Source organism: Ciona intestinalis, unplaced genomic scaffold (genome assembly GCF_000224145.3).
Source record: "Ciona intestinalis unplaced genomic scaffold, KH HT000177.2, whole genome shotgun sequence".
In the NCBI taxonomy this organism is placed as follows: Eukaryota; Metazoa; Chordata; class Ascidiacea; order Phlebobranchia; family Cionidae; genus Ciona; species Ciona intestinalis.
The window spans coordinates 162,300-170,952 of NW_004190499.2; the positions used below are offsets into that span (position 1 = coordinate 162,300).

Genomic DNA, 8,653 nt, shown 5'->3' on the forward strand with positions numbered 1-8,653 from the left:
ATATACAAACCACAAAAGGGATAGCATTTCTTTTTAATTTGACTCATCTTTTTATTGTACAAATGTAAATGTGTTTTTTTTAATTACAATGTAACCAAAAATAAACTCAAATGACAATTTCTAAATTTATGTGACTTGGTGCAACTCAACAGTTTAAGAAGGGAAAAGTTATCTTTAACTTTGATTAGCCTTTTGCCTCGACTGTGTCAATCTGTCCTGCTATTCTACCTAATACATCATTTCTCAAGTTTTTTTTGATAGAGCAGGACAGAGGCCCCTTCTTGAGATCAATATTAGGATTATATGACAAAAATAAACAAATGGCAAAAAGTGATTTTGAAAAGCAAGCAGTCTACTTAAATTCAGAAACTGGGAAGTGGTAGGTCTTGTAGTTCAGAAAATATTTATAGTTAGGAAAGTTTTGCTAAAACGCTTGTTTAAAAACAAACATAGCTTCAGTTAAGATTTCACACTGGTGGCCAATCATAAACATAATACACACAAGCTAAATAAAAAAACAAAGCATTTATACTGTACTAACTGCTAAAACTTCGAGCAAACACTATCTAATGCGATAATTCGTCAAATAACTCATCAAACTTGTCTACAATTCGTACAAGCGCTGCAAAACCATCCGCCTCCAGTTTCGAGAGAGGCGCCGACGGTGTCCAGGCCTGTTATAGAGGGCGCCATGTTTTAAACCTATAATTAAATTAGATTTGCAAAACTAGCAAAGATATAATTAATTACGTGCTCAATTACGTGCTCATAAATTAATTACATGCTCTTAAATTAATTACGTGCTCAATAACTCAACCTTGTTTATTCCAGAATGAGTTTGGTGGTTGGCTTAGTGATGTCATAATCCCATTGTTTGTCGATTACGCCGACCTTTGTTTCCAACGTTACGGTGACAGGTGGGTATTCCCCCGATATGATAATTTATAATATTTCTTATTTTCTTTTATGTTTACATAAACATAGCCGCCAAACCCGGGGTGGCAGAGTGGGCAGGCCAACCCTGGAATTTTCTACACTGCATTAATCAGTATATATTACAACCAAGTTGGATTTGTTTCGCAGGATTGTGTCTAACTATCCCTGCCTCAAGTTAAGTGCTATGTATGCATAGATTCTTCTTTTTTATTTGAGCTAATTATTTTAAACAACATTTTTCACATCAGAGTGAAAACTTGGATCACCCTCAATGAGCCTCGCGTGGTTGCCAGCGGTTACGAGAATAAAGACATGGCACCGGGGCTGAATAAGTTGGGGGTTGGGGGTTACAGAAGTAGCTATGTTATGCTAAAGGTGGGTGGGGTGGTTATTATTATGTGCGGATGTTTCCTTGGCAAGAAACTTACCGATAATTGCTCCGACCCAGTGGTCACCAATGGGTTGTCCAAATTGCCAACCATGCAATACATTTCAATACTTCCAAGTTAAGTTACATCTATGTTATATTACACCACAGGCACACGCGAGGGTTTACCACACGTACGTCGATCGTTACAAACCAACACAACGGGGTAAGGTGGATTCCATTATGTGAGGGGTTTGCATTATATGTTTAGCATCCCATTTTAGCCTAAAGCAGATCTTACCCTGCTGTTAGGTGTCTATACAAACAAGCAGAGCCAAAGTATATTGCATTCACCACATTAATCAATGAGGTTCCCTATGTTTGACAACTATGAGTGTAACTGTATTTTAACAATGTCACCCCAGATTTTACCCTGCTGTTAGGTGTCTATACAAACAAGCAGAACCAAAGTATATTGCATTCACCACATTAATCAATGAGGTTCCCTATGTTTGACAACTATGAGTGTAACTGCATTTTAACAATGTCACTCCAGCAGATTAGGGAAACCCCCTCACCCCTATTTTACCCAGGTCGAATCGGGATTACCCTAAACTGCGACTGGGGCGTACCACAGGACGACACACCCTTAAATAAGGATGCGGCCACCAGGTTTATGCAATGGTTCATTGGGTTGTACGCACATCCAATATACGTGGGGGGATGGCCTAAAGTCATCGAGGATAATGTTGGTGGGTTGGGTTTCTTTACGTATATTAGTATTCGGTTTTGGACCCCAAAGCAATGGTTGCTATGAATGTAATATGATGAATTATAACCTCGATACATTATTATGGTTTGCCTGCTGGTTTTGGGCTCAATGGCGCCACCATTGTTGGTGTTTCGGGCCCTGATGATGTCCCACGGCGGACGTAACAAACAAGCCAACGTGGCTGCTTCACCTGGATATTTAACATTGGAGTGGTTGGCCAATCATCAACTTGTTATAGAACAATATTTGATTAATGACAAACAATGGCTGTTTGTTTGATCACAATGTTAATCATCCTTTATATTCAAATCAATCTACTTTGTTAATAAAAAGTTTAAGACTTCCCGGAGAAAAAGTAACAGCCATAAATTCTCTTTAAAATAGGAGAGAAAAGTAGGAAAGAAGGCAGATCGGAATCCCGCCTTCCTGCGTTTACTCAAGCAGAACTTGATGACATCATGGGGACCTCGGACTTCCTTGGTTTAAATTCTTACACATCGTCGATTGTTGGTCATAAACGTAAACAATCGCCGGGATTTTTCACCGATAGTGACATCACAACCACCTTCGATCCCTCCTGGCCACCAAGTGGTTCGTCGTGGTTGGCGATTTATCCACCGGGGATTCGGAAAGTTCTTTCTTGGATCAAGGTTTGTTGTTTCTATGTTGCGTGTTGGGTGTGAACCTCATGCGAGTTGCCGAACATTCCTTTATCATGTTGTTTCCATGTGGTTGTAGCGGGAGGTTTCCAAATATATGTTGGCACACGTAGCGACGTGAAATGTTTGTTTGGTTCCCGCTTAATGTTTGCAAATATTTGAGGTGTCGGAAATCATTTATGACTTACTGGAACCTGCGATTGTTGGTTATCAAAGATTGCGGTCGATGCTAATCATTGTATCATGTAGGGGGAATACCCGGGGTATGGGTCAGTCTTGATCAACGAGAATGGGGTGAGCGAAACCGACCAATCAGGTTGCTTCAATCTGTGCGACCAATTCAGGGTGAATTTCTTCAAGAATTATACGAATAATGTTTTGAAAGGTTGGTGTGTAGCTTTGTGGATGATTGTTTCGCATGGATGATGGGACAACCCATTAGTGAACAGTTGGAGCAATTGTCGTTAAGTATCTTGCCCAGGGACAAGGTCACCCTCAAACCTGTATTCATTTTCCTACAATACAATACTCAAGCCACTGTACAGGGGTGATGGTTGAGCTTTTTCCTTGGCATGTTATAACGAATGTTACGTTGTCGTCTATTCCCATCTCTTTAAATTTTAAACTAACAGATATTTTATAATTTATCCTTCAACTTGTTGTTTCCAGCCATAAGATACGATGGTGTGAACGTTGAAGGTTACACAGCGTGGTCATTACTCGACAACTTTGAGTGGGCACATGGGTACAAGGAAAGGTTCGGAATCCATCATGTCGATTTCAATACTTTAAAACGAACCCCCAAAGCTTCGGCCATGTTTTATAAACGACTTGTTGAGAACAACGGGATTCCCTCACGTGGTGTGCTGAGTAGGTGGTTGGATGAGATTGAAGGGGAGTGTGGGAGGGAGAATCAAGCCTTGTGTGGAACATGAATATTTATCGATTGTCGTTTGCTGCTAATTCCCTTTTTTCGTTGTTTCAATTAATTTGATCGTTTTCGAAGATATAACAATTGTTCAAAAGAAAGTTTTGTTTTGTGAAACAGAAATATTGTTTTGTTTGTTTACCAAGTGATCATGTAGTTGCCAGTGAAGCGTGAAGACACGTGATCGTGCAATAAAATAAACATCCTATATTTGAACATTTTCTTTTTATCTATACTTATGTACCAACCCGTTTTGATCTAAGTCCGTATTTAAACCAATTTTATATACGGTCTCTGGTTTTTATAAAAGAAAACACCGAACTCTACCCCTAAACCACGTATACTATGCATCCGATTTTGGCGGCGACTGAGATTTCTTACGTTTCCAATCAATTTTAATATTTGGTTAGTAATGTTAAAATAAATATATTCCGGTCCCCAAAAATGAACGAAACATTAGATTTCTATGTTGGTCAATCTAGCGAAGTCATGGTGGTCACGCATGATTGATTTCTACACAAAACTTTCGACAATCGTTCAAACAAGATGGTAAGTTTGTTTAAGTTAAAATTATTTGAAACAATAATGTTTTAATTAAATTACCACGTTTAATGCCGTGTAATCAAACATATATTATACATTTATTATTTATCTACTCGTTATAAATCGCCTAATGATAATACCAATACGTTAAGTATACAACATCAACAATAAATAATCTTGGCAAATCTTGTGCACTTCTCATTTATAACATGTAGTAATGAAATCTCCATAGTTTTGTACAGGAGAAATCAGTTACGTTTATTCTTTCAAAATAAAGTTTCATCAAATTGAAATTCACACATAATATTCATAACCCGCACACCCCTTACAGTTTCGCAACCAATACGACAACGATGTGACCGTGTGGAGCCCCCAAGGTCGGATCCACCAGATCGAGTACGCCATGGAAGCTGTTAAGCAGGGGTCAGCCACCATCGGGTTAAAATCGAAAACCCACGCCGTGCTTGTCGCACTCAAAGTAAGTTGGAAATGTTGTTTCTATTCTATATGCGTCGGAAGTTTAGTTTATTGGCCATAAAAAAAATATTATTTAAACAAATAATTTTGCGATGCAACTTTTAAACATTTAAGCTTAACTTTTAAAATGTTAAAAAAACGTAAAACAATATATATATATGTGCACCTTTTATGACCCCCAGTGAGTAACATTTAAAAAATTATTCTCTTTGCTTTTTACCCAGCGCGCCCAATCAGACCTGATAGCTCACCAGAAGAAGATCGAGAAAATTTCGCCCCACATCGGGATCTCAATATCGGGGTTAACGTCCGATGCGAGGTCGTTGGGGAACTACATGCGCAGCGAGTGCATGCACCATGAGTTTCTATTCAACACGAGGTTACCCGTGTCAAGACTCGTGGCTGCAGTTGGGGACAGTGAGTTTGGTCTCATTTGTTCAGTTTAAATTTTGTTTTATTAACATTTTTAAAACTTATCTAAATAAAATGGCTAAAGGGAAAGATGAAAGACAGAATCTTCCAAATTTGCTGAAGGTTTTATTAAAATTTTCTTTTCATTCTCTATGGTTTAAGGAGAAAATGAATGTAGTCACAAATTTGATTTGTATGCTGTCTGTGACTGCATTTGTTTCTTACGTTTCAGTAACCCACCATATTTGTTAAAGCCACAAATGTCACTATGACATAACAAACATAATTGTTAACTTCCCCCAGAAACCCAAACACCCACGCAACGATACGGACGTCGACCGTTCGGGGTCGGAATCCTTGTGGCTGGGTTTGATGTGAGTTTGATATTTGTGTTGTATTTATGTGGTTTAACTGTTTATTATAATTTCTATTTAATGGTAACGACTAACGTAGATACTTTACTTTATTAATACTGGATTATAAATTATTATTTCAAAGTTGTTACTACTTGTAAAAACACCTCTGTTAAAATTATTATTCCATGGAATTACTTTTCACTCTGGGGAAGTCTTGTGTGGATTTATGCCACAAGACTATTGTGGTAGCCATTTATAAACATATCATCTTACAGGAGAAAGGTCCCCACATCTACCAGACTTGCCCATCAGCTAATTATTACAACTGCAAAGCTATGGCTATTGGTTCACGATCACAAAGTGCTAGAACTTATTTAGAAAGACATCTCAATGAATTTGCTGATTGTAAGTATTTGCTGCCTATTTATCGTTGTGTGGTAGTAACCGCTGGGTTGTGGACTTGAAAGAATTGCCGTTAAGTGTCACAGATGCTCACAATGGAAGTGGAAGTGAGCTTTGAACCTGTAACCTCTGAAGCATAAGCTGACCATTTCACTTGATGGTAGATACCTCATGCTCACTGTCTAGCTCATTACCACTTTGACGCCATCCTTAAAATCTGTATTTCACCCCATCTTCACCCAGGCACCCCTGAGGAGTTGGTGCGACACGGGTTAACAGCGTTACGGGAAACCCTCCCGTCCGAACAAGAACTTTCGGTGAAGAATTGTTCGGTGGCCGTGGTTGGGGAGGGACAGGACCTCGTGGTGTACGAGGACGATCAAGTGTCGATATTCCTTGATTTATTGGAGGAGAAACGATCGTCGAGGAACGAACCGGCTCCCCAACAACAAGAGGTTGGGCAAGTGGTGAGTGGGGTTGAATGGGGGGGTTATATAGGGGGTTGGTGGGGTTGAATGGGGGGGTTATATAGGGGGTTGGTGGGGTTGAATGGGGGGGTTATATAGTAAGTTAAGTTGTTATTCATATTGACCCGGGTACCTTGGGCAATTGCTTAATTTCAGCTTTTTATTTTAAACGTAAAACATAAGAACAATGGCACCTTTATACCACAGATGTAACTTTGTGCCATTTACATTTCTTTAACAATTCAACAAATAAATCAATAACATTTTCCAGGGGGAACTCCCGGGATTGGTCCCCCCTGTGAGCGGTCAACCACGCGAAGACGAAGAACAACCGATGGATATGTGATGTCATAATAGGCTCGGAGGTCAAAAGTTCAAGTTTATGTTTCAAAGACAAAATACACGATTTATTCCGATACATTGGTATTGCACAACAATTTACATAGAAATCATATTAATGTTGCGATTCAAAGTCGAGGACGACCTTGTAAAACACGTAGGGATGATATTCCTGGGTGCCGAGGGTTAAACCGGGAAGAAAATCGTCCTGCGAGGAAATTGAAGATTAATATTTATAAGTTGTGATGTTGAATAAAGCTAAATGTAAACGGATGTAACTTTGTATATAAGGTTGTAGTGTTGGTACAAGGGATTCTAAATCGGCTGTCCTGGCATTTATTTCCGTACGGACGCTCTTATGGTCTGCATCGGGGTGAATGACGCAACAGCACAAAGAACGTCATAAAATCTACGGCATTTTATTTTATCCCAGAATAATTACCAGAAGAGCTTTGTTTGACACACAATCCACAATTACACCACTTTTTATCTCCTTGTTCACGATTAAGATGTTACAACCACCAACCTCATTAACAGCAGCGAGTCCCGTGCTATCCAGGCCAACATACAACTTATTCAATGTTTCTTGCAATCTTTTGGATTGTTTCTTCTGCGGTTGGACAACAGTTGCTTGGAAGTTGACAGGAAGTCCGTACCTGTTGCGTAATCACCCATGTTATAGGGGTAACATTAGGGGTGAGTGGGATGTTACCCTAACTTCAAAATCAAATTTTGGGTCAAAAATGCAGTTTCAATTTCAATATCCAGGAGTTTTGTGTCCTGTTATAAAACCTAATTTTTCCAACTGCACCACTAATAATGCTCATGTTAGGGAAATCACCTTAACACAGATTCCACGAACACTCGGAGTGCCTTCACGTGCATCCATGCGGTGAATACTTCGCTGAAGTTGACTTTCAACCATCGTAGTAGGGGGCCCTGGTAGGGTGGGGGGTTACATGGTTGTATTATATATTAGTCGGATAAACGAACCAACATCTTCTTTTTATCCGAAGTCAATTTAGTGAGTTGATCTTTATCAGACGCCATGTCGCGCTCGTTGTATTGAAAGTCACGGAGGAAAAATCTGCAAAAGTTGGCGGTGAGCATGAGGTACCACGTATGTAACTTTGTGGGTGATTGTTTATCGGTAAGATAAAGACAGCCACAGTGGTCACTTACTTGTGCCGTCCGCATTTAGTTTTGAATTCTTCATAAACTTTCTTGAATATTGTGACGCCATAAAGTCCATACTCCTCGTCCCGATAAAGTAACCTGTCATGTTATTATGATGTCATAATGGGTTTAGTAACATAAACATAGAAATAACAAACCTTGACGAACGAGGTGCGACGTAATCTGTTAAAGTTTCGTAATTCTTTTCCCATTCTTCGGTTGTTTGTCTGCATCATAGAGTCATTGTGAATTAAATGTTGTTTAAGATGTAACAACCAACATTTTGATGTAACAACCAACATTATGATGTAACAACCAACATTATGATGTAACAACCAACATTATGATGTAACAACCAACATTATGATGTAACAACCAACATTATGATGTAACAACCAACTTACACCGGCACAGCAACAAGCAATGTTTGCAAATACTCCGAATCGTGAATGAAATCTTCTTTTTTTACGATTTCCCTCAAGTTCCGAAGCAGCAAACTCCCACTGGGTGAAAATATATTTACCCAAAGTTACATCGTACAAACATTAACCTTACGTTGCTTTCCGCTCCATGTTTTGTAGATTTGATTTTAGATTATTGTAAGCTTGCGACTTTGTGCGAAGATCTGTGTCGACTTGCGTGACAACTTTTGAACTAATTTCGGCCAAACTTTTGAGAGGTAACTTGACGGGGTATTTTGCCAAGTTCCATTGAAAGCGATGCATGAAGGTTTCAAGGGTGGCTGTGATGATGTCATCAGTGGTTAATATGACATCATCAATGGTGATGTCATCAGTGGTAAGTTTATAAAACTAAGCTC

The 8,653-nt window shown here is 39.1% G+C and overlaps 4 protein-coding genes across 4 annotated transcripts in view; 3 read left to right on the forward strand and 1 right to left on the reverse strand.

The window, feature by feature from the left end:
- LOC113475275 (beta-glucosidase-like) overlaps positions 1 to 865 on the forward strand; it is a 5,172-nt gene extending 4,307 nt beyond the window's left edge. The window contains exon 4 of the mRNA XM_026839246.1: positions 832 to 865. Coding sequence (XP_026695047.1) covers positions 832 to 865 — 34 coding nt within the window. The remainder of the gene's footprint in view (positions 1 to 831) is intronic.
- On the forward strand, positions 13 to 3,878 carry LOC100186205 (lactase-like protein). The gene is made up of 8 exons (XM_026839253.1): positions 13 to 379; positions 832 to 917; positions 1,185 to 1,311; positions 1,475 to 1,529; positions 1,897 to 2,055; positions 2,460 to 2,725; positions 2,984 to 3,119; positions 3,404 to 3,878. The coding sequence occupies exons 3-8, from the start codon at positions 1,249 to 1,251 to the stop codon at positions 3,667 to 3,669; spliced, it is 945 nt and encodes a 314-aa protein (XP_026695054.1). The 5' UTR covers positions 13 to 379; positions 832 to 917; positions 1,185 to 1,248; the 3' UTR covers positions 3,670 to 3,878.
- A 224-nt stretch (positions 3,879 to 4,102) lies between these two features.
- Positions 4,103 to 6,930, forward strand: LOC100183036 (proteasome subunit alpha type-1-like). Its single transcript, XM_009863581.3, has 7 exons — positions 4,103 to 4,211; positions 4,537 to 4,683; positions 4,907 to 5,099; positions 5,397 to 5,467; positions 5,725 to 5,854; positions 6,095 to 6,318; positions 6,590 to 6,930. The coding sequence occupies exons 1-7, from the start codon at positions 4,209 to 4,211 to the stop codon at positions 6,662 to 6,664; spliced, it is 843 nt and encodes a 280-aa protein (XP_009861883.1). The 5' UTR covers positions 4,103 to 4,208; the 3' UTR covers positions 6,665 to 6,930.
- The window catches only part of LOC100185407 (V-type proton ATPase subunit C 2-like), a 2,738-nt gene continuing 769 nt past the window's right edge, over positions 6,685 to 8,653 (reverse strand). The window contains 8 exon segments of the mRNA XM_026839255.1: positions 6,685 to 6,865; positions 7,184 to 7,313; positions 7,499 to 7,596; positions 7,651 to 7,744; positions 7,840 to 7,932; positions 7,992 to 8,060; positions 8,238 to 8,336; positions 8,389 to 8,613. Coding sequence (XP_026695056.1) covers positions 6,773 to 6,865; positions 7,184 to 7,313; positions 7,499 to 7,596; positions 7,651 to 7,744; positions 7,840 to 7,932; positions 7,992 to 8,060; positions 8,238 to 8,336; positions 8,389 to 8,613 — 901 coding nt within the window. The 3' untranslated portion in view covers positions 6,685 to 6,772.

Excerpts from the sequence above, each read along its gene's own strand:
- LOC100186205 (XM_026839253.1), top strand. The coding sequence starts at position 1,249 with ATGGCACCGGGGCTGAATAAGTTGGGGGTTGGGGGTTACAGAAGTAGC. Across the intron at positions 1,530-1,896 it reads TTACAAACCAACACAACGGG|GTCGAATCGGGATTACCCTA; the intron begins GTAAGGTGGATT and ends TATTTTACCCAG. Across the intron at positions 2,056-2,459 it reads AGTCATCGAGGATAATGTTG|GAGAGAAAAGTAGGAAAGAA; the intron begins GTGGGTTGGGTT and ends TCTTTAAAATAG.
- LOC100183036 (XM_009863581.3), top strand. Across the intron at positions 5,468-5,724 it reads TCCTTGTGGCTGGGTTTGAT|GAGAAAGGTCCCCACATCTA; the intron begins GTGAGTTTGATA and ends ATCATCTTACAG. Across the intron at positions 6,319-6,589 it reads AACAAGAGGTTGGGCAAGTG|GGGGAACTCCCGGGATTGGT; the intron begins GTGAGTGGGGTT and ends AACATTTTCCAG.